Source organism: Diospyros lotus, chromosome 12 (assembly GCF_014633365.1).
Source record: "Diospyros lotus cultivar Yz01 chromosome 12, ASM1463336v1, whole genome shotgun sequence".
Taxonomy (NCBI): domain Eukaryota; kingdom Viridiplantae; phylum Streptophyta; class Magnoliopsida; order Ericales; family Ebenaceae; genus Diospyros; species Diospyros lotus.
The window spans coordinates 37,474,566-37,498,152 of record NC_068349.1 but is presented as its reverse complement, the minus strand read 5'-3'; the positions used below and the strand labels follow the sequence as shown (position 1 = coordinate 37,498,152).

Below are 23,587 nucleotides of genomic sequence, written 5' to 3'. Positions count from 1 at the left end.
ATAATTTTTTTTATTTTATATATTTTCAATTACAAGAAAAAGAAAAAAAAAGAAAAGACTTGGTTTTATAACATTAAAACGTTATCTTTACTCATATAATAATATATATATTGTCTCCTAGTTGAGATAAAAAAATAATAAAAGTTGGAAGTCTTGATAAGGGTATGCGAGAAATAGAGATCAAATTATCCCAAAAGAGATGAACTTCGATGCCTTGGATGGAGGTAGAAGACGAGACAGGTTTTATCGGATAACTCTAAACCTTATTTGTTGTATACGAGATTAGATTAATAGGTCAAATAATTAAGGGCTAACACGTGGAAGAATTTGAGCATAGCTAAGATTCAAATGCCATAGTTGGGATGATGACTTAGCATTGGATGCCCCAAGAGATGCTTATTCTTCCTGTGAAGGAAGTAAAACTTACAAGCTCCTGCTCTGGGACAAATATGGAACCCCACAGATGCCAGTAGGGACACCCAAGGCCATCATCATGAATTCCAACAAGAAAAAGGAAACAAAAGTGCTGGCAGCTCATCAGTGGAGCTGGCTCCATCTGGAGGGCCCTCATTGGGAATGACAATGGCAATTGCATCTGATTACTTTTGTTCCATCTTCATTCTCCGCCACAACCAGGTCCTCCTTTCCGGAAAGCCCACTAGCGAGGGTTTAATTAACCGCGTCCTCCTGACATTAGTCTTCACCCCCAACAACGTGTCTAAGCTACCAAGGGAAGGGAGACTTCTTGGGACCTTCTTGTACGTACGTATGTATGAAACTTTCTCTCTGCCAAGTCTATATTTAAAGGATGCTTATCTGTCTGTTTGTAGATCTAAAATTTCAAACCCCGAATCTAAAAATATCTGAGGGAGCTGGATATATGGTAGGAGATGCTGAGCCATATTAGTAGATAGCCCAGCAAAAGAAGAACCAGCTCCGAACCGCCAGAGCAGGGCCAGGGGTTGTTCTTGTTGAAACCCTTAAATTTGAGATTCTATATAGGTTTTACTACTTGTGTTACTGAAATGGGCAGCGAAAAGAAGTATGTTTCACAAGAAGAACTGAGGAAGCACAACAAGGTTGGGGATCTTTGGATCTCTATCCAGGGGAAGGTTTACAATGTCTCAGATTGGGCTAAGGTACACCCAGGTGGCGATATCCCACTCCTGAATCTGGGGGGCCAGGATGCCACAGATGCCTTTATCGCCTTCCATCCAAGCACTGCCTGGCAATATCTGGACAAGTTCTTCACTGGGTATTACCTGATGGATTTTGAGGTTTCAGATGTGTCCAGGGACTACAGGAGGCTTGCTTCAGAGTTTGCCAAATTGGGTATGTTTGAAAACAAAGAACACACAGTGATTTACTCCCTCTGCTTTGTTGTTTTGCTGTTTCTTGCTTGTGTTTGTGGCGTGTTCTGTTCCAATAGTTTCTGGGTTCATATGGGTGCTGGTGGACTGTTGGGATTTGCTTGGATCCAAGTGACTTATCTGGGGCATGATTCTGGGCACTATAACATAATGACCAGTAGGGGATTGAATAAATTGGTGCAGATCCTGTCTGGGAATTGCCTAACTGGTATCAGCATTGCTTGGTGGAAATGGACTCATAATGCCCACCACATAGCTTGCAACAGTCTTGACTATGATCCAGATCTTCAACACTTGCCTTTTTTTGCAGTTTCTGCAAACCTGTTTGATTCGCTGACTTCGAGATTTTATGGCAGGAAATTGACTTTTGGTCCGGTGGCTAGATTCCTAGTGAGCTACCAGCACTTCACATTTTACCCTGTCATGTGTGTTGGCCGGATTAACCTGTTCGTACAGACTTTCTTGTTGTTGTTCTCAAAGAGAAAGGTGCCCGACAGGGCTCTCAACATATTGGGGATCCTTGTCTTCTGGACTTGGTTTCCTCTTCTGGTTTCATGCTTGCCCAACTGGACAGAGAGGGTGCTGTTTGTTCTTGCTAGCTTTTCGGTTACCTCAATTCAGCACGTTCAATTCTGTCTCAACCATTTCTCAGCTAATGTCTATGTTGGACCGCCTAAGGGGGACAATTGGTTTGAGAAACAAACAAGTGGGACTATTGACATATCGTGCGCAGCTTGGATGGATTGGTTCCATGGCGGATTACAGTTTCAGCTTGAGCATCATTTGTTTCCCCGATTGCCTCGGTGCCAGTTGAGGAAGGTTTCTCCACTGGTCAGGGATCTGTGCAAGAAGCACAACTTGCCTTATAGGAGCTTGTCCTTCTTTGAGGCCAATGTGATGACTATCAAAACGCTCAGGACTGCAGCCCTGCAGGCTAACGGTTTGCTCTGGGAAGCTGTCAACACTCATGGTTGAAGATGATGAAACTCCCTGAGGTCGATTAATAATACACCGCTAGTTTTACTTTGTTTTTTCGGTTGTTTCATTCGGGGAAAACAATTTTTTTGTTTCCTTGTTTTTATTTATTTGTTCTTGTAAAACCGCGGCTATTTGTATTCAATTTTGTTTTAAGAATTTTACACTCTGCTTTTGATTGATTTCATCATCCGGATATATCTTACATCAGCTTGTAGGTCAATTAAAAGGACTAACAGGGAATTACTGTATTACTCTCGTTAATGCAAACTTTTTACATTATAAATCAATCTCTCTTTACACGTTTATTTTGTATGGATCTGCTCAATTTAGAGGTGTTTGAACACCCTTTTCTCTGTCTTGTTCCTTGCCATAAAGCAGCAGATTGCCTCAGTATATGAATCAAAACATGATGAATATCATCATCTGTCAAGAGTCAGTCTTCATGTGGGTTTACACGTGTTTCTAAATTTTGAATTTCAACTTAAAGGGGCATTTCTGTGTACGAATCAGTTACTTCTTGGATTTGCAGAACATTTTGGAGTTCAGAATTATGGGTGGACTAGGAACTCTAAATCTTTCAATATGATTGCAGCTAGAAGCTATGAGAACTGTGATTCAGATGTAGAAATATTTCTCTTAAGGACAACAAACTGATCATGGAATCACAACCCCCTAATAGACACAGAAAGGGGAATGAGCCATAAGATATATAAGACAATATTTATACAGAGATATAAGATGTACTGCATGTAAAGAGGATACATAAGAAAGCAATGAAGTTACATAGAACCATGTGAGCGCTGTAGAACATCTTCAGACATGGGTTTTGATCGAAGAACTGTAACCAGACTGATCATCGTAGTACTTGGACCACAGCATTACCCCTCCATACTTGGGAGAACCTTTAATGGCCGGAAGCACCTTGGAGATGAGATCAGCTGCAGGAATGAACCCGCTTCCAGCTGCTTCGGGAGCAGCCGGTAGTCCTAGAAGAATCTTCTTAGCAGGAATATCGGAGGTCCACTGCTTCCACGCATCTTCAAGATTGCCAACATTCCCAGAGGTATACTGGCAAGGAGGGTTGTTATAGAACTGAACCCAAACATTATCGAAGAGACCGGTCTTCAGGGCTCCTCCGATCCAGGCATCAGGGAACGGACACTGGGGAGCAGCCGCTAAGTAAACCTTCTTTCCCTTCTTGCTGTACCCAGCAAGGTACCTGGCAAGCTCATCTCAGTGTTGGCTCGTTCCCCCTTCAATATCAAAGTCAATCCCATCCAGAACAGCTGCACCAAGAGGACGGGATGAGGATTGTCCCCCCAAGAAGTTGTTCCAGAGGTAAGTGGCAACTTGCTTAGCATCCTGAGAGGAGGCAAGGAAGTAGCTCCCCGCCCCTCCCCCAAGAGAAAGCATCACCTTGACACCCTTCGCTTGGCATGACTTGATGTCCGAGCTTAAACCCGTGCAGCCATTGCTGTAGGGATCACAGTGACCGGCAAGGTTGAGCATAGGCGTCTGCCCATTGCCAAACGTTGCAAGAAATGCAATGTTCACGAACTCGTAGTTTCCTGTACCACAAGTCTCAGCCAAGGTGCCTTCATTTCCATTTTGACCCCAGTAAATGGCGATTCCTCCGGCATTAGCTCCCACCACCATTACTAGCATTACAAGTGGGAGGAACTCTCTCAGAACTACCTTAGTCAGTGCCATTCTAAGGTACGCCTCCTTGGCTTCTGTTTTAGAGAGACTTACCCTGTTTTCAGTGCACAGCCATGTTCCAGATCCATGGTTTATATAAGGGTGCAGCCGTGCAGGGGTGGCTTCCAATACTTGTTATGATTTCCATTTCTGTATTCTCTAATACCAAGATGCCATGGCTGCTCTTTTGGGCTCATATGCAATGCATAGTTAGCCATGGCTTGGGTCCACCTTATCTATCATCATATTTGTTAGATTTGGCTTAACGTAGACGGTGTGTTGTGCAAAATCAATTTTCTTTCTCCTAATTGATCATCTATATGAGATTGCACTGTCTTAGTTACTGTCCTTTCATGTTGTGTCATAAAGAAAATCTTTGTGCTCGCTCTGTTAACTGTTGGGGGCTTTGTTCTTGGTGCTGTCAATGTGAACCATAATTCAAATAGAGGAAATTGCTTGCAGTTTGTTAAGACATGAAGATGATCTTCTTGAACTGGAGGTTGACTTCTGTGTTGATTCATAATCTGAAAGATGACCTGATGTCTTTTAATTTTATTTTTACTTTCAAGACAGGTATAAACTTGCGCTAAGCTAAAACAATAACAATAATATAAAATCAAGCCTTCATGTCACCGACTACTTGAATTCTAACTCAACGATTATCGCATCACCTCATTTTTCATTCTACCTTTTCTTGTGATGACCCCACTAAGAGAAATCATCCAAAAAACAACTTGCAAATTTCTTTTCAGACATTCCATGAAACCCAACTTGAGGTTCATTTTCGAATTTATTGGAATCATTTTCATATCTTGTGCCCACCATCTAATTGCCTGCAAAACCCGGAAGGCCCAAGAATTCATGCCTACCCACGTGCAACCTGGCTTCTTTGTTGGGTGTGGGAACCTCAATGTAAGATGAACCCCACTATGTTCAGAGATGAAGTTGGCGTATAGATCTGTGTTCATTTCCTTGATCCTCAGGGCACCTTACCTTTCAAACCTCAAGATGTCCTATTCTCCCACTTGTTGGGTATTTTTCCTGTTCTTATAAAATGATCAAAATACCCCTTGCTATGTTTTTGGGTTAACACGGGCCGTCATGTGAGTGAACCTGGCTAGAACTGCCCTTTGTAGCCATTGTTGGACCACCAAACAATTTTTAGAATTTTTGAAATTCTGTACACTTGCATCATGGCATTTTCGGGATCTAGCATGATTTTATGGGATTTTTTCTGGCTATTGTATTAACTTTGCCTGTGGATTTGAGTAATCTCCTCGACATTTAGTGTTGAAGTTGTTCCTCCTACTTATAGCCGCTCCCAGACCCATCTAAAAGAGTAGAGCTATGTAGTTAGCCTAAACTTGTCAAATCACATTACAAATAAGCATCATGTTTCTTGCCACTGTGCAATGACCCTTTTGGCCTTAGGAGGTGGTCATTCCAGCTACGACCAGTGCAAGATTCCTGCCTCTGTTTTCTCCCTGTTTGACCTTTAAATCGTTTTTTCTTTTTAAGTATTCAAAGTTGGCACCCAATCAACTCATACCCTTAAATTCTTGTGTAATGTTTTCCACCCAATCAATTCATACCCTTAATTCTTGTGTAATGTTTTCCAGAACTTTCCTACACCTGTCTTAAAAAGTAGCTGTCCAAGCAGGACTTGCCTTGAGTATAGGTTTTCTAGGCAGTCATCTAGGCCCCCTTCAGATTCAATGTCTAAGGGTCCTTTCAGCTTAGAACCCTTTCAAATTCAATGGTTAGATCAGACCTAATTATATTAAAATATATGTATATTAGCTATACATGATACAGTGGGCTGCAGGTATGCCTGTAAAAAGAAGAAATATATTAAAATTGAAAAGGGGAATTGATTGCTTATGTATATATATATAATATTTTATAATAATATTTATAATAAAATTATAAGAGCATTCACATAGATAATATTTTATAATATTTTTAAATATAGAGAATTTTATATAAAATTTTGCTTAGAGCCCTTAAAATCTTAGGACCGACTCTATGCCTAAGGCATAAGGCATGCAATTAAGATTTTATGGTTTTTTGGGTGGGCAAGGTTTGCCCTATGTGCCCAAATTCTTCAAATGGACCTTGATTGGAATCAAAATTTCCATATCCCACTTTAAAGTCATTTTAAACTTGTCTGTTAGACAACACGATCACCAGAATTTTGGAACTCTTTAAATTATGCGAAAATATCTCATTGCTAGTGTCTAAATACAATAATAATTTTATTTATAGCGATAGAGTGTTTTAATCAAAGTTTGTGGATGATCTACAAGGAAGAGATCGCTTAGGGGCATAAGTGACCTCTCACATGAGCCCTCCACTATTAAGTCAATTCTTGAGAGTAGAATGCAGAGAAAGTAAAACTATAATTAGTGTAGAGTTCTGAACATACATAAAATGAAGAAGGGTTTTCTTATTTATAAAAAGGAGGATACTAAAAAGACTGTATTTTTCGATAGACATATCGGATGTCTTTCTGAATTTGTAAGTAGACATATTAGAGTTAAGTTTGACTCATTTTTTACAGTCTCGTGTGAATAATATCTAGAGATCATGCCTCAAGTCTATAGTCTTTCGAAAGTCTCACATTTTTTAGAGAGAGGCTTTTGGGTCTAGATGTCCCACAAGAGTCTCATGAATATGAGTTTTTTTGTGATCGAGTAACCTATCAAGCTCTTTTGGAAGGGTCTCTTGGTGACATCAAGCGAGGCCCTTCCAGTAGAGGTCATCTAGGTCTCTCAGTATGAAATCAGTCGTCTTCTCAATCTCTCAATAACATCGGTCTCTCGATTACGACCAAGTCTCTCACATCAATCTCTTGCAGTCTCTTGGTCACATCACTCGCAAGTCTCTCAGTCACGTCACTCTCTTGATCATAGCCTCTCGCCCACTCAACGGGCCTGTGGGCCTTGGCTCTTTCTTTAGGCTTGGACTCATCCTTGGACATATAACACTCTTTATGGGTTCTTTGTGCACCAGGGGAATTCCCCTTGTCCTTCTTATCTCCGTATAGGTTCTCTCTGTACAGATCTTCGTGGAGATGTTTGATTATTTAATTGAAAACAAGAACACCCTTTTATCTGCCCTTGTTCCTTGTCATAAAGCAACAGATTGTCTCGTCGTATGAATCAAAATATGATGAATATCATCAGTCAATGATCTGACTTGTTGCGTTACTTGGGTTTCTACAATTGCAGAATTTTGGGGGGTTTAGAATTATGGTGCATCTTTGAATTTGATTGCATCTAACAGCTATGAGAACGCTGATTCAGATCTAGAAATATTTCTTTATGCAAGGATCACAACCCGATCCAGTTGATCATAATTCCCTAAGTGTGGTAACTCATTGATGGCTAGTAGTTTTGATGGACTGACAACGTTTTCCACTAAAGTTGCTAGTCATACCAAGCTTTAGTACTGTAGACCATCTTCAGACATGGCTTTTGGTGGAAGAACTGTCTGTAACCAGACTGATCGTCATAATACTTGGAACCACAGCACTCAGCAGCACACCTCCGTACTTGGGAGAACCTTTAATGGCTGGAAGAACTCTGGAGATGAGATCAGCTAAAGCTTGCCAACTTTACCAGAGCTATACTGGCAAGGAGGGTTGTCATAGAATAGAATTGAACCCAGACATAATCACAGAGACCGGTCTTAAGGGCTCCTCCGATCCAGGCATCAGGGAATGGACATTATTGGGGAGCAGCAGTTAAAGTAAACCTCCTTTCCCTTCTTGCTGTACCCAGCAGGGCACCTGGCAAGCTCATCCCACTGTTGGCTTGTTCCCCCTTCAATATCAAAGTCAATTCCATCCAGAATGCTTTTTCCCTTTGGATAATTAGTTTGAGGCTGACAGGGAGAGTGTCCCAAAGTTAGTTGGGAAAGTTGCTTTGAACTCGGATACCTAATTTAGAAGTGAAGCAATGATAACGAAGCTACAGAGTTATGTTTCATGATACTTATCTCGGAAGAGAAATTCTCTTCTATTTATAGACATTTAGAGATAACGTTTTGCTTACGATTAAGTCTCCCTTGTTGCTTGGTCTTTAGGGATAGTAATTCCAAGCGGATTAGGATTAGGATTATCCCCATGTATTGTCTTCTTAAGATTTAGGAGGTAGGGTTCATCTTAATTTTATCAGTATTAAGATTAATCATTAAATTATAAAAGGTAATAATATAAGATTAAAATTAAGTTTATCAAGATTAAGATTAAACGCTAGATTTAGGAAGAGTTCAACTCAAGTTTATTAATAATAGAAGTTCAATATTCCATCTTATTTTAATTTTATTAATAGTAGAAGTTGAATGTTACATCTTATTCTTATTTAACCCAAAAAGAGAACAAAGGCCATCATTTATGGCATTAACCATAACACACTTTATCCCTTCTAGAACACTTCGTGTTCACTTTCACCCCTTTTGGCATGAGAGATTCAACGTTAGCTCGGGTCGAATTACACTCTAGGAGGTATCTTGTCCAAAATCGTTTCCACAATTGGACCCACAATCCAATTTTGTTTCAATGACTGGATGAATTGGTTCTGGCTAATGTTGGGTTTGAGCACAATGGAACTCTTACTCTGGAGCTCAGACAATTTAGGGATGGTAATGATACCTTTACTACTTATTTGCATTGGAATCTGCAAAGAATTTGCCATGAGCTTCATGCAAATGGTTAACTCCACTTGGTACCCTATTTTCAAGCCCCTGATTGCATCCTCTACTATGCTGCCCAGTATGACCGCATACGGCACTTCAACTGTGAACTCGTAGGGTAGGTCTGGGGATCCCCGTCCTGAGCTCGCGCTCGATTTGATTTCACTGCACAAGTAACAAATCCCAAAACCAAGATCAATCAATCAATCAATAAAGGATGGATCCATGACTTGGTCGTGTGAACCCAATAATCATCTCAGCTAGTACTCTTAGGTAAAGATTAAGATCTAACCTGCCAATGCATTTCACAATAAAAGTGAAGCTCTGGATGTAGAAATCGGGATCGTCGAGCTGAAACCTAACGCCAAATATGATACTGTGAGTCCCCACGTCCTTGACATCTACGCGGATTAGGTTCCCTTTTGAATTCTTCATCTTCTCCAACTTCTCGCGAGCATCGGTCTTCGCTTTCTCCAGCAACTCCGTATCAGAATCATCGAGCCTGTTATTAGGCCCGACCTTCTTCCGGCTCCCACATTTTGGGATGAACTTACAAATTCGAGCACTCATGTCGATGAAGTTAATTATGAGCAACAAGAGCAAAACTATGGTGTATATAAAGAGAATGGCACATGGCATAAATATGCCAAGAATGACATAAGGCATAGGTACGTCATTCAACTCTTTTTTTATAACCATTTGATTCTTCCAAATGAATTTATTATATCTCTCAATTTTTAATTTCACTATAATCACACACCTTATTTCTCAAATGAGTGTACATGTATCGGTAGTTAGTTGGGTTGTCGGTGAGTGAAAGGGAGAAAATAAAGGTCAGTGGTGAAGGAGGGGAGGAAACAAAAGTCATTGGTGAGAAAGGGGATGGGTCAGTCGCTATTGACTGATGGGTTGGCCGGCCAATAGGTGGGTGATCGACCGACCAGTCGATCAACTGCGACCGACCCATCGCCTTCCTCTTCGATGACTTTTGTTTCATCCCTCCTCCTTCACTAGTGATCCCCTTGATAATGTACATGTATCTCATGCGCACTCATTTGAGAGAAATGAGGTGTGTGATTATAACAAAATTGAAAGTTAAGGGACATGATAAGTTTATTTTTAAGTTAGAATGGCCAAATAACTATAAGAAAAGAGTTAGGGAGCGTATTTATACTTTATGCCTAAAAAATATGGTTGAAAGATTATTCTATTTAGGGTTCCTTATTCTTTGTTGATAAGCTCAAAGAGTAAGAACATGTAGTAATTAGTGAATCTCATTCTTCAACTTTGCCCAAATTAAAGCGAAAGTGCCCTTATCTTTGCTTGTCTTCCACTCATGTCTTCTCTCGTATTCTGGTCGCATCAAAATAATGTTACTTTAATTTTTAATATTTGAAGTGATACTCCAACATTAATATATATATATATATATATTATATTAATATAAATACATAATATATCATTGCATAAGTATCATTTTAAATCTTGAAATCGAGTGATGAAGTAATTTTTTTCATAAAAGAAACTAAAAACATGCAAAAGACAAATGATAAAATACTTCCGTTTATTCTGTTTAAATAAGCAAACACCGTATTTCGTGTATAATATTCTCTCTTATATTAAAATAAATTTATAAATAATTTTATTACTATACCAAAATTTATTTTATTTAAAAGATATCAGTGACACTATATTGTCCACCGGCGGACAACATAACATTTGCTCTCCAGTGAGAGAGGCGTGGGCCCCATGCACGTGAGGCCCATGTTATGTTGCCCGTTAGTGGACAACATAGCATTCCTGTAAAAGATATAACCCAAACGACAGCCATACAATAACACCAAAAAGAAAATAAATATTTATCTAAAATTTTTATTTCCTTATTTACATATGAGGTGAGTATTTCGTCACTTCATAACCGAATAAACTTAATCTTCTCCAAAAATTAAACTAAACTGTTGGTAAAAAAAAAAACTCAAAAAAAAACAAAAAACAAAGTACAAGTAGATATAAGTAATTAAGGGTGAGTAAAATTTCATTTCAGTTAAACTAAAACAATTGAACAAAATCGACCAATTTTGGTAAAAAAAAAAACACATTATTTTTAATATTTTGATCGATTTTGTTATTTCAATTTTTCCCAATAAAGAGATCAATCTAAACTGAAATAACAAAAAAACCCCTCAATTTTACCCTTCTCACCTTTTCTCAAAACGCTGTTACTAACTTATTTTGTTGACCAAATATTTTATAATTTTGAGGGTGTTTTGTTTACCGGTCTGGCCGCTTATAAATTGTGTAAGCTATTAAGAAAAAGTTGGTGAAGTGTTTGGGTGCACCTCACTAGCGTTTAAGTTAGGTAGTTTAAACGTTGTTACACAGTATTTTGCAAAAGCTAGTGGGGGAGAGTTTTTGCAAAACGCTGCTTATATAAGTTGTGTTGACAGACAAAATTACTATTTTACCCTCGTCATTTTTGTTAATTTTCAACTATGCCCTTTTTTTTCAACCTCTTATCTCCCACTATTTTGTTTTTCTAGCTTTTCCGGCTACCACCGTCGACCATCCACGTTGCCCCTACAGGGCGTGACCCCTATCGACCGTTGGCCTCATCGCCCCCATTTGCTTCAACTCCTCCTCCATCGTCAGTCATTCGTCGCCCCATCAACAATTGCTTGCCGCCATCCCTACCTTTATCACCACCATTTTGTGCCCCAATCGCCTCTTATTTGTTGCGCGTATGTATATATATAAAAAACATAGTAGCAATATATTATATGTATATATATAATACATAAAATAATATTATATTAATATATTTTTAATAATTATGTATAATTTATCAACATTTAATGGTAAAATTTTACATAATTAAACATCATGTCTATTTTAGTTTTTTTGTCAAGTTTTGATAGTTTATTAACTTTTTCAAACTAAACACATAATTATTAATTGATAGCTTAAAAACATATTTATCCAAATACATTATCAACTTAAACATTATCCAATTTTTAACTAAAAAGTTAAATAACTTAAAAGCTATAAAAAAAAAAGGTAAGCCAAAGAGCCTCTTTACCCACCAAGAACTTATATTTTCAACCCTCTTTAATATTCTTCAGCTTATCGTCGTCACCATCATCTCTATCGCCGTTTCTAACTCATCGTCGTTGCCACAGCCTAGGGTCGGTCTAAGGGTCATTTGGGCCCTAAGTAGTAATAAGTTTTAGAACCTTCTAAAAAATAATAAAAATTATTTAATATTTGAAGAATATAATTTTTTGGAGCCTTAATCATAGCCTTAGTGACCTATGCACCTTGTCCCAACCCATCCCCTCCATTTCCTAGTTTATCGCCTACATTGCCACTTTCTGCTCATCGTCGTCATCTCCATCCTCTTCTTTTAGTTTTTCTGTTTGTTGTCGGTATATATATTTAATATATATATATTTTAATATCTATTATATTAATATATTTTATAGTAGTTATATATAAAATTTTATTATTGGAAAATTAATTTATAATTTTTTATTAAAAATTAATATTTATAAATTTTATTTATATTATTCAAGGATATATCTATTTTATTTTTTTTAATTTTAATAATTTATTAATTTTTTTAAATTAAATACATAATTATATAAATAAGAACTTAAAACATATTTATTTAAATATATTATCAATTCAAATGCTACTGAAATTTAAAATTTTACACAATTTTTAAGTAAAAGGGTTTGAAGGCATCTTAAAAAGGGGTAAGCCAAACGGTCTCTATGGAAGGGGAGAATCGATCAAAATCACTGCTTATTCCAGAGGCCGGAAAGAGAGGGCAGCTTGATCTCGCCGGCGGTGGAGAGCGGAATAGTGAAGTCTCCGACTACAGGAAGATCGACGGTGAGGCCCAATCGCAGTTCGTAATCGATGTCCCAATCCGCTCCGATATCTTTCACCAGGCTCACCAGTACGCTGTGCGGCACCTTCACCGGCACGTTCACCTTCGTCGTCTCGTTCCCCGTCAGCGACCCCGGATCTGGCACCGTCCCCGACGCGATTTCCCTAAAACCAACCACACAAAATCAAAAACCCGAAAAATACCTCGCGTTCGAATCTTGTAAATCTCCTATATCGTTTCGGGTCTCGTGGTTCCCGAGCTATTCTTTTTACTCAAAAGAGGGGCGTAAGTGAACTGAATCCGAACCTGCCGGAGCTTCTGAGAGAGTAGGAGATCTGGCAGATGGGGATAGGGTGGCTGTAAGGGTTGGCGATGGAGACCTCGGCGTTGTATGTGACGGCGTCGCTGCCGACGTCCTTGAGATCGACGTCCATGACGGTGGCCTCCGGCTTCTTGATGTCGGCCACGAAGCTCTTCGCCTTCTCCACTAGATTCGCCATTGCCGGTCGATGAAGCTTCTGCTCCTGTGCTTTCAGATTTAGTGTTATAAAATAAATAAACGAGAATTTGATTCCGAGCTGGACAGAGGGGCGTTTTGGGTTGCTGACACGTGGAAGGTAGTTGCTGACGTGTACTAACACGTGGCACTATTTGAAACGGTCAAGGTAGCTGCCTTGACGGTTGCCTAAAATTGGGCAATAGGTACCATGAATAGTAACTCTACCTAATTAAAATTTATTAATATTATTATATATTATTAAATTAAATTAATTGATTTTGAGAGTTATTTTTGAAAAAGACAATAATTATATAATTAAAAAAAATAAAAATCCCTAAAAATAATAAATACCAAAAGTTTTTGAAGTGTTTTTCAAAAACTCTTAAATATTTTTCACACACAAAATATCCCACACTTGATTATTTTCTCATTTGATAACTTTCAAAAGCTTTGCCACTATTCCAAGTGACTTGATTGCAATTCCAAGTGACCTGGCTAGGACTTAAAAGCTTGGCACATTACCATTTCAAATGAAAAAAGGTTTATGGTGGATACCTAGGCACCCAAAGATTAGGAAAGGTACAATAAGGCAAAATACTTTGAAAAATTAAAAATAAGTACATGGAGAGATTCCTCGAATAGGTCAACCTTATGAACTATTGTTGAATCTATCGATAAACAAAAGATAACGTGATGAATTGAAATATCTTAATGGGGTCAAATCAATACATTTTAAAAAAAAATATTTGAATATCAATCTCATTGATCTCATAAGTTTTGTATTGAATCTCATTAATTGATTCATTTTTTCAAGAAATACAAGGCATTTAAGTCATGAGTAATGCTACTTGTCGAGAGAGTTTTATTGAATTTTTTTAATTTATTTTTTATTTAATTTTTCATCTTTTATCTTTTTGAATCCTGCCCATTTCTCTCTCTCTCTTCTTCTTTCACTATCTTTCCCTGTACTCTCTCAAACCCACCACCAGTACGCACTCTCTCTCTCTCCCACACTCTCTTTCTCAAACCCACCGCCGCAAAGAGCACTAGTTGTCACCCCCCGGTCGTGCCTCCCACCGCCGCGAACACCTTCCGTTGTCACCCCCTCCCTCGGCTGCGAGCACAGTCCACTGTCGCCCCTCACTTTGCCGCTCGCACTGTCTGACCATAGACCGCCATCGCCCACCCCCACACTACCCCGAGCAACGCCATTGCCCCTCCATCCGCCGTGAGCAACTGTGGCCCCCCAACCTTCGGTCGTCCAGTCCTGCACCTCCGGCCTTTAGGTCGCTCTCACTCTCTCTCTATGGCGAGTGCGCGACTACTAGTATATGAAAAATGAGTTCATACAAAATTAAGTGAATGGATTCTTTAATTGTCCCAAATCAAATATCCAAAACTGAGTTCCTAATAAGAAACAGATAGTCGGGCCAGCATGAAGTAAGCAAACCAGCAAAATGCCAACTATTATAGTGAAGTGTTATTGACTCCTTAATTAATTTTGATGCAAAAGGTAAGAATATGCAAGCTTGAGCCTGTAAGATACAGGTAGATGAACAGCTATTTGAACATCAGCATTGTCTGCAGTGAGTTCCTTACAAACTGATTCAAAGATTACTTGAAACTGTCACTATATATATGAACAATGAGTTCATAAGAATTTAAGCAAATAAATTCTTCCAAGTGGTGCAAATTAATTATCCATCATTTCCTAATAAGAACTGGAAAGTAGGGCCATCACAAAGTAAGTAAAATAAGCAGAGTAATGCCCCTGCATAGACACATAAAGATCCTGCACTTATGTTGACAAGCCAAGGTCATTGTGGTCTTAATGTTACTCATGAGGATAAGCTTTGATTCAATTGCTGATTCAATTGCAGGGTGAGGTTTAAGTCAACCATCAACTCTGTATCCAATTACTAAGCCATGTTATGAACTAAGATAATTATTGACTATCTCAAAGTAAGTTTTCCCATATAAAGTTACAATATTGTTTGTTTGTGTTGTCTCTTATTTAACTATTGGGCTAGTGTTCTTTTCTGGGCAATTATTGATCCTCAATTTTGATCCATTAGGCAGAATCAAAGCCAACTAACACAAATAATATGGCCCGCGGGTGGGGGTAAATGGCAATGGGGGGCCAACCTGTGAGCGATGGTGGTTGGTCAGAGGGGCTGATAGGTGGGGGCGAGGCGGTTGCTCAAGGAGGAGGGAGGGGTGACAGCAGATAGGGCCGGACGGTGCGAGCGGTTGGGGGGGGGGGGGGGAGGGCGATGGCTTTGCTTGCGGCGGAGTGGGGGTGGGCGACAACGGTCTGTGGTCGGACGGTGCAAGCGACAAAGGGGGGCGACGACGAAAGGTGCTCGCGGCAGTGCGGGGCGCGACGGGGGTGACTGTCGATGCTCTTTGTAATGATGGATTTGAGAGAGAGTGTGTGGGAGAGACATTGAAAGAGGGAGAGAGAGTGTGTGCGCATTAATGGTGGGTTTGAGAGAGTGTGGGAGAGATAGTGAAAGAGGGGAGAGTGAGTGAAATGGACAACATTCAAAAAGATAAAAGATGAAAATTAAATAAAAAATAAATTAAAAAAATTCAGTAAAGCTTTCTCGACAAGTAGCATTATTCTTTAAGTCATATAAATAAATAGATCTATTCATTGATAAGAGAAAGAAAAAATAATGAAAAGAAAACATTATTTTGCTAAATAGGAAGGAAAATTTAAGAAACTTAATGAGAATGCAACTATACATCAATTAATACCTCAACCTAATTAACAAAAGAAATTAAAAATAAATGTGACTTAACCTGTACCAATCAATTGGCAACTAGCTAGTGCTTTGTGAGGTGAGATGACACTTAATTAGTCCCCCTATAACTATAATAAAAAATTATTAAAGAATGTTCTAGTTGATCCTCCAATACTTAAGTTGGAGAAAAACAAAAAGGTAATAATAAAATATTACGTTCAAAATAGAATAAAAAATTTATATTAAATATTGAGTCAAACAGAGGCAAGATTAGACCGATCCAATTAACATACTGCATGCTATATATAAATGTATATAGCAATACATACAATAGTATATCTACCCTATATTTATTTGGTCCAAAATCGAGATCGGACCAGACCGAAGATTAAGGCTGCATTCTTTTTACTTTTTAATTTTTAGTTTTAAGTTTTAAATTCGTTTTTAATTTTCTATTTTGATAGTTTATTTTTAGAAAATTGGAGACGCGTTCTTTTTGTCATTTTGAAAAATTATTTTTCAAAATAGAAAATTAAAAAATGCGTTTTTTTTGAAATTTTGAAAATAATATTTTAATAATATTTTATTCAATAAATTTGATTATTTAGTAAATTAGAAATATTGAATGTTAATATATTATTAAAAAATATATACATTTTAAATTTAATAAATATTGTAATATTTTTTCTTATTACAATAATAAAATATGAATAAATAAATAAATAAATAAATGTGTTTTTGAGTTTAAAGTTTGTTTTGGTTAAAAATACTCAAAATAACTTTTTGTTGTTTTGAGTTTTCTTTATAATTTTTTTTTGTTTTCAAAAATATAATTTAAAAATAGTAAAGAGAACGCATTTTCATTATTTTAGAAAATTAAAAACTAAAAATGGTTTGAAAACAGCAAAGAGAATGCAGTCTAATTTTTTTGAAAGTTTTCGAACTAAAGAATGAATCAAACTTATTTGATGTTGAACATAATTAGGGGATTAGGTTTTTTTGTTCAAATTAAAATTCAAACACCCTTATTTAGATGGACTAGATGTGAAATTTTTTTATTAGCATCGCTATTAAAAGGTGTTTGTGTATATATATCCATGTGTTAAGATCATGCAAAAATGCTCGATTATTAATTATGATAACCAAATTTTCTCAATTTCTTCCCTATGAAATGGGTTTGAAGCATGAAATACAACACTTTTGATGGAATAAAGGAGGGTTGTGATGAACATTGCTAGGCATTCAAAGTGGGATTGCAGGCCCCAACAACTCAAGACTATTTGTGATATATATATATATATATATATGCATGTATGTGGCCATGTGACTTCTTTGATATGAGCTTATTCTATGAACAATAATATAGCTGGGGGAACCTGTTTGGAGAACTAGAAACATCCACTTTCTGGGAAAATCTCATTACTTGATGAATAGGACAGCCATGGATGAGCATTAGAGCTGGGAAACCCATAGCTGTCATGCAATCAGCATATTTCTCAAGATTCCAAAGCAATCACAATAGGTACAACACATCATCATTCTCCACAACACACACACATGTATATATTAAGTTAGAATGTAATAGCAATGAATGTGTAATAAATAAGGTAAATTAGATGGATTAACTTGTAAAATTTGGCAAGGTAAATTAGATGGATTAACTTGTAAAATTTCGCTTCTTATATGGGCTAAGTGATACGGGATATGATGTTGGATGAGAATCGTCTCACATTGACTATTTAGTCTGCGAACATGCGCTTTATATGTGAGTGTGTCTCTCCTCTTGATAATTGCAGTTTTCGGGAGTATATGTCTGTGACAACCTAACTCTATTATCGAGTGTTACCGTAACTCAAAGTTACATAAAAAGATCCTATTTCGGAGGCCAACTATGCCCTAATAGCAAGAGAATAAAATAATGTGGACGCCTTAGTTAGGGTCTAGGATTTATTGCTTTCGACTATCAAGAACTCGAGGTCTAAGATTTACAAGCAGCAGAAGGACACTCAACTCTCGTATTTGATCTGTGCCCTATAAGCAAATTAATAAGCTGCAATTTAGATATATTTTTGACTCACACACACAAAGTGTCCATAATTATATATATATAAAAAAAAATAAGTCCAACCGACAAACATAGATGGCATTCAACACAACTATGAAATGAAATAATTACAAGCCACTTGACTCATACCCCCATCATGGATTGCCACTCTCATCATCTGGCTGGTCGTTAACACACACTGCCTTTCCCTTACAAGGCCCCGAGCCATCTGTGTGGTTAGTGGGAGTGAAATGAGTGACTCATGAGACTTAATAAAGGTAATATGCAACGTAGTAAATTAATAAGTATGATATCATAGATAAATATGAAGTGTAGCGTGCATGCAAACCCTTCCACCGCACCTATCTCAGGCTCTTGGTGGCCCTTAGTAATTCCTTCTAAGACCTTATCTCGACTTCTATGGTCAAAAATCTACTGCCTCATGTCTAGATACTTTCTTAACACTGTATACAAGTTATGACAAAAGTGATTTACACACAAAGCATATTAACCCTTACCTTAAAATATTTGCTGCCTGTTAACTTATTAGACGTACTGTCGATGCACTTAGAATTCCCTTAACAAAATATTTATAACATAAAGTTTTGAGATTAATTAAATACCCATATACTAAACCGATTGAACTGTGCCTTGCTACTAAATCCACCAAATTAATTCATTAACTATTGTTCTACATTAATTAAATTAACTAATTTCTAAACAAATTATTTCTCCTAAATTGTCAAATGAGAGTTACCTCAACGGTCAACTCTTTCCAAGGTCTTCTCTGCCCTTGCTTCCCTTGATCTCATAAACCACATCATTTCACTTTCTCAATTTCACATGATGCAATTGCATCAAAGGCAGCCCCAGCGACTATCGCGTGACATAGCAAGGCCATTTTTTGGCGCCCTGAAACAGTGTCGTTTAGCACCTAGCTGGGTTTAATAAAACCCTAGTCGTTTTTCTTGCATGGCCGCGGGTTCGATCCCATGACCCACTTCAGCCCCCTACGTGCGCCTGACCGCCTACCCCACCCTCACTTTCAATTACTATTGCGCTTGCTTCATATTTATGGTGATGTTGCTTTAGTTTCCATTATTTCACTTATGTCCCAAAACTTTTTTCCAAAAATTCCTCCAATTCCCAAATATGCAATAATTATAAAAAATTATCTTAATCCCAAAAAAATTATTAATTATTTCTTAAGCTCGTTAATCATTAGTAAACCATAAATAGATTATTTTCCATAAATCACCCAAAATCACTTTTTATTATCTTATTTTTCCCTTCAATAAAAATTCCTTAAGTATCTTACTATAGATCCACAAGCAAATTTAATACTTGCATAAAGATCTTTGATTATATAAAACCCTCAACAATTAAATACCAAGATTAATTGCTATTCCTTAGAAATAAAGGGATGTTTCAATGCCCCTGCATTACTTGGTATCAGAGCGAGATTTATCTCGTGGCACTCCACCCAAACAGTTTGGCGTAAGGATTCTGTTGGCCGGGGAAGTTTGTCGGTCGATTGGCGTGAGGATTCCGGTATCAAGTCTACAACTTTTTGGATAAGAGTGTCTGATGTAGGACGAGAATCGTCCCACATCGGTTGTTCAGCTTGCGAACATGCACCTTATATGTGGGTGCGCAATTGCATGGAGTTCCCAAATCAATTACTTCTGATCGAGACACAAAATTTGTAGGACACTTCTGGATTACATTGTGGAAGTTGTTTGGAACAAAATTAAACAGAAGCATCACGGCTTATCTGCAGACAAATGGTTAGACCGAGGTCACTAACTGCATTATAGGGAATATAATTCAGAGCGTATGTGGAGATAAGCCAAAACAATGGGATTATGTGTTGCCTCAGGTTGAGTTTGCATACAACAATGTAGTTTATGCAGCCATAGGCAAGGCACCATTTGTTATTGTCTACACTGAAGTTCCCAACCATGTCATCGATTTGGTGAAGCTACCCTAGGGTCACGACAAAAGTACAACCATTAAATACTTGGCTGAAGATATGATTGTTATTCATGAGGAAGTCAAACAGAAGTTGGAAAAGACGAATGCATAGTACAAGATAATAGCAGACTCACTATTGGAATAAACAATTTTAGGAAGAAAATTCAGTAATGGTGTTTCTGAGAAAAGAGAGGTTTCTTATTGATACCTACAACAAGTTGAAGCCCAAGAAATACAATTCTTTCAAAGTACTGAAACAAATTAACAACAATGCCTACATTCTCGATTTGCCAGCCTCCATGAAAATTTCTAGTACCTCAACGTGGTAGACTTGTATGAGTTCCGTGAGGATGATGAGCCACTTTATCCAGATTATAACTCGGGGTCGAGTTGTTTTGAAGTGGAAGATAATGATGCAGAGTAGATCGAAGACTTCATTTAAGGGTTTTGTTTTAATATTTATATTATGTTTATTTATTTTAATATTTTTATTATGTTTATTTGTTTTAATATTTTCCTGTTTTAGGTTGATTAGGATTTTATTTATATTACAATTTTAGTTGAATTTTATTTACAAGTACTAGTTAGATTTGAATTAGCTAAATACTATAAATATAGTTAGAAGGTAGTTTTTATAATCAACTTTTCCATTCAATAAAATTTCACATTTCTTTTCTTGGTGGATTCCAAGCAGATTTCTTTTTTCCTTGATGGATTCCAAGCGATTTTCTCATTTACGATAATTGGGCGACGTCTGTTCGTGCATTACGAACAAGACTTTTCTTTCCTTGTTTTTGCTTCTGTCTTGCGTCAAGATATTTGACATTGTATTCTAAATTTTTAAGCCCAACAATTATGGATTAATGATGGATAATTATAAGTCGAAGTAAAATAACAACGAACTTTTCACATCAATTTCAAATCTTCTTTTATTATTAATATTCTAAAGTTGAATTCGTTGACTTATCTCTTGAATCTAAATTGAATAAGTGGACATGTATGACAATCTTATTACTTATGAATAAGAACACATGGTAGATCAAAATTCATTTTTTTTCAAAAATAGTTCAATAATTTCACCTTTTAGATGTTCTCTCGTTAATATACGTATACCCACAATCATATATACATAAAAAGTTGTAATGCTTTCATAAAAGAATGATGTACCAATGATACATGTTTGTATAAATTCATAGTAATTGTAACACTTTCTAGTGAAACTAGCTTAGTAAAGAGGATTGTTTTTCAATTTTTAAGCTCCATCATATGTTTTTAATTACTTTTCATTCCAAAATTGATCTTTCTCTCCACCAATGGCCTTTAGTTTTTAGTTTCCCAACTGAGATTGCCATTAATGGGTAGAATCATACGCAAGAACACATGATTTTGATTGCCATCAAATTAGGGTTTTGGTTAACAGTCCTTAGAACACTCCTTAAAGTTCACATTTTTCTAATAAATATGTCAAGTCAATGCTTGTACACTCTCAACTCAATATATATATATATATAGGTTTTAAATAATAATTAAAAATTATTTTTATAAATTAAAAAAATACTAAAAATCATAATTGATAACAGTGTCATCACTCATTTATCACATCCGACAATAATACATAATCTTTAATAAAAATATGTCATATAATTGATAAAATCATCACCCTAAATCCTAAATCATCACAAGTGATAACTCTTAATATTTTTCAAAGGAAAAATATATAAAATACATTATTAATTAATAATAATAATAATAATAATAATAATGATGATGATACAAATGAAATGTGTAGGGTAGGAGGAATCCACCTTTTTCTTCTACAAGAGTGGCTATGATGGAAGGAGAATTTTACGTTTACAAGTAACCAAAAGTCAAAACATTGAAATTGGAAGATTCTTCGCTGCAATGGTGAAAAGAAGTGAAAAAACTCTCTCTAACGGACAAAAATATACATTGAAAAAGGTGGGATTCGTAAAGCTTGGTTCATACACATGTAAAGGAACCACTTTTCAGGCGGTTCAGCCCCCGCCGGCTGCAGTCGTGGTGGCCAGCCAAGGGACCGGCAGACTGGACGGCGAGAGATCCGACAAGCAGTCTTCGGAATCCGGGCCGGTTAGATCCTCCAAACCCTCGAAGAAATCATCACTGATGGCCATGTCCGTGTCATCTTCGTCGACTTCCACCAAGTCTTCTCTGCCCTCTACCTTCTCGGTCGCCGGCGAGACGGGAGGGGAGAAAGGAGCGGGTTTGCTGGGGTCGCCGGCTGCGGCCGCGACGGGCTTCTGGCGGGTGCTTCCGGCGAGAGAATTCCGGTGGGTGGGCATCGGGTGGTTGTGCTCGCCGGTGTATGTGACGATGAACATTCCGGGGTCGGATCTGTTCCGCTCCACTTGCTTCCGGGCCGAACACCCTTTCGATGTGCTGCATCTGTAATACCCTCTGTTCATCCAGAAAGGAGAAGAAGACAATTCCTCCATTGTTTAATATGAACTGAACTCTGCCGTTTTGTCTAAGAAAAAATGGGTAAATCTAGAAGAGAGAGACATCTGTGTGTGTGCAGAAAGAGCATGTTTGAATCCAATAACCAAAATACGAGAAGTAAACGCTTTCGTCGTACCCAAATGTCATCTAAAGAACCGACAATATTGACTGACAACGGTTTGGATGCAAAAGAGAAGCCTACTACCCACCTTGGATATGGAGAGCCTTTGATGGGTTTTTGGCCATATTTTCTCCAAGACCACATGTCAGAAGACAAGCCCTCAGCCGGGACATGCGACACCGTCTTCAGTTGGTTCTTCCTGTGAAAGAACAAACAAAAACCACCCATATCAAAGATTACATCATTTCAAGAACTGGGTCGCTGCCAAATCCCACTGATGATATGTATATATCTACACAAAAAATCCCAAAGAAATTCTCAAAAGAATGAAATGAAATTACCTTTTCTTAGACCTTGGACTTGGGTTAGTATTTGCAGAAGCAACAGGAGGCTGCTGCTTTAGCTGTGGCCGTTGCGGCGGCGGCGGCGGCGGAGGGGGAGATAGATCTTGTAATCTTGCCAGAACGGAGAGGGGTGGTTGAGATTTGGGGAGGAAGGGTCTGAAGAGATCTTGCAACTCAGCAACGGGGGTCCTAGTAGTGGCGGCTGGATCTGGAGAGAAGAGAAAGTGAGGATCCTGTGGTGGTGGGTGAAAGCCGGAGGAGCAGGACGAGGACGACGACGACGACGATGGAGGGTGAAGAAGGTCGGGCGTGCCGGAAGATGTGACCGCGGCGCAGCCTCTGACGACGGCGTGCAGATCCCAGTCCTGATCCGCCATCTTCGCGGCGGAGAAAGGAGGCGCTGACTTTTGGAACCGGCGAGAAATGGAAGTGATTGAGAGAAGGGGGCGTAAATAAGTGGACAAGCAATAATTATTTATAGAGAGAGAGAGAGAGAGGCCAAAAGATAAGCTTTGATAATGCAAATGCAAATAATCCCCACTCTCTCTCTCTCTCTCATGAAAAAGACAGTGAAAATTGCTTTTGTTTTTGGGATGAAGAAGGGGTTGACTTTGGAACTTGTCAAAGGGTTGGCCCCGGCCATGGAAGAGTCCACGCGCTCTCTCTCTCTCTCTCTCTCTCTCTCTGCAATTTTACCGACAAAAGAAAGAAAGGGCGAAGGCTCACTCTGGTGGTGGTGCTCCGCCGCGT

General features: G+C 38.0%; 6 protein-coding genes across 6 annotated transcripts; 1 reads left to right on the top strand and 5 right to left on the bottom strand.

The window, feature by feature from the left end:
• Window positions 1–396: 396 nt before the first annotated feature.
• Window positions 397–2,532, top strand: LOC127787157 (delta(8)-fatty-acid desaturase-like). The gene is made up of 2 exons (XM_052315061.1): window positions 397–758; window positions 831–2,532. Exon 2 carries the CDS (start codon window positions 1,026–1,028, stop codon window positions 2,343–2,345), a length of 1,320 nt encoding a protein of 439 aa, XP_052171021.1. The 5' UTR covers window positions 397–758; window positions 831–1,025; the 3' UTR covers window positions 2,346–2,532.
• Window positions 2,533–2,934: 402 nt separating this feature from the next.
• Window positions 2,935–4,186, bottom strand: LOC127787158 (acidic endochitinase-like). The gene has a single exon (XM_052315062.1). The coding sequence runs from the start codon at window positions 4,056–4,058 to the stop codon at window positions 3,582–3,584; it is 477 nt and encodes a 158-aa protein (XP_052171022.1). The 5' UTR covers window positions 4,059–4,186; the 3' UTR covers window positions 2,935–3,581.
• On the bottom strand, window positions 3,162–3,580 carry LOC127787659 (hevamine-A-like). Its single transcript, XM_052315718.1, has 2 exons — window positions 3,568–3,580; window positions 3,162–3,481 (listed from the first exon to the last, which is right to left on the bottom strand). Exons 1-2 carry the CDS (start codon window positions 3,578–3,580, stop codon window positions 3,162–3,164), a joined length of 333 nt encoding a protein of 110 aa, XP_052171678.1.
• Window positions 4,187–8,317: 4,131 nt separating the features above from the next.
• Window positions 8,318–9,331, bottom strand: LOC127787178 (uncharacterized). Its single transcript, XM_052315085.1, has 2 exons — window positions 9,034–9,331; window positions 8,318–8,906 (listed from the first exon to the last, which is right to left on the bottom strand). Exons 1-2 carry the CDS (start codon window positions 9,309–9,311, stop codon window positions 8,540–8,542), a joined length of 645 nt encoding a protein of 214 aa, XP_052171045.1. The 5' UTR covers window positions 9,312–9,331; the 3' UTR covers window positions 8,318–8,539.
• A 3,102-nt stretch (window positions 9,332–12,433) lies between these two features.
• On the bottom strand, window positions 12,434–13,165 carry LOC127787177 (late embryogenesis abundant protein Lea14-A-like). The gene is made up of 2 exons (XM_052315084.1): window positions 12,937–13,165; window positions 12,434–12,794 (listed from the first exon to the last, which is right to left on the bottom strand). The coding sequence occupies exons 1-2, from the start codon at window positions 13,128–13,130 to the stop codon at window positions 12,536–12,538; spliced, it is 453 nt and encodes a 150-aa protein (XP_052171044.1). The 5' UTR covers window positions 13,131–13,165; the 3' UTR covers window positions 12,434–12,535.
• Window positions 13,166–21,608: 8,443 nt separating this feature from the next.
• Window positions 21,609–23,333, bottom strand: LOC127814045 (WRKY transcription factor 22-like). Its single transcript, XM_052355267.1, has 3 exons — window positions 22,835–23,333; window positions 22,582–22,692; window positions 21,609–22,330 (listed from the first exon to the last, which is right to left on the bottom strand). The coding sequence occupies exons 1-3, from the start codon at window positions 23,212–23,214 to the stop codon at window positions 21,910–21,912; spliced, it is 912 nt and encodes a 303-aa protein (XP_052211227.1). The 5' UTR covers window positions 23,215–23,333; the 3' UTR covers window positions 21,609–21,909.
• Window positions 23,334–23,587: the final 254 nt, after the last annotated feature.

What these genes read in the sequence shown, in the direction of transcription:
- LOC127787177 (XM_052315084.1), bottom strand. Translation starts at nt 13,130, where the DNA reads ATGGCGAATCTAGTGGAGAAGGCGAAGAGCTTCGTGGCCGACATCAAG. An exon ending in TCTCTCAGAAGCTCCGGCAG is followed by an intron (nt 12,795 to 12,936) that starts GTTCGGATTCAG and finishes GGTTGGTTTTAG; the next exon opens with GGAAATCGCGTCGGGGACGG.
- LOC127814045 (XM_052355267.1), bottom strand. Translation starts at nt 23,214, where the DNA reads ATGGCGGATCAGGACTGGGATCTGCACGCCGTCGTCAGAGGCTGCGCC. An exon ending in AGTCCAAGGTCTAAGAAAAG is followed by an intron (nt 22,693 to 22,834) that starts GTAATTTCATTT and finishes GTTCTTTCACAG; the next exon opens with GAAGAACCAACTGAAGACGG. An exon ending in AAAGGCTCTCCATATCCAAG is followed by an intron (nt 22,331 to 22,581) that starts GTGGGTAGTAGG and finishes CTGGATGAACAG; the next exon opens with AGGGTATTACAGATGCAGCA.
- LOC127787157 (XM_052315061.1), top strand. Translation starts at nt 1,026, where the DNA reads ATGGGCAGCGAAAAGAAGTATGTTTCACAAGAAGAACTGAGGAAGCAC.
- LOC127787158 (XM_052315062.1), bottom strand. Translation starts at nt 4,058, where the DNA reads ATGGCACTGACTAAGGTAGTTCTGAGAGAGTTCCTCCCACTTGTAATG.
- LOC127787178 (XM_052315085.1), bottom strand. Translation starts at nt 9,311, where the DNA reads ATGAGTGCTCGAATTTGTAAGTTCATCCCAAAATGTGGGAGCCGGAAG. An exon ending in ATTGTGAAATGCATTGGCAG is followed by an intron (nt 8,907 to 9,033) that starts GTTAGATCTTAA and finishes TTACTTGTGCAG; the next exon opens with TGAAATCAAATCGAGCGCGA.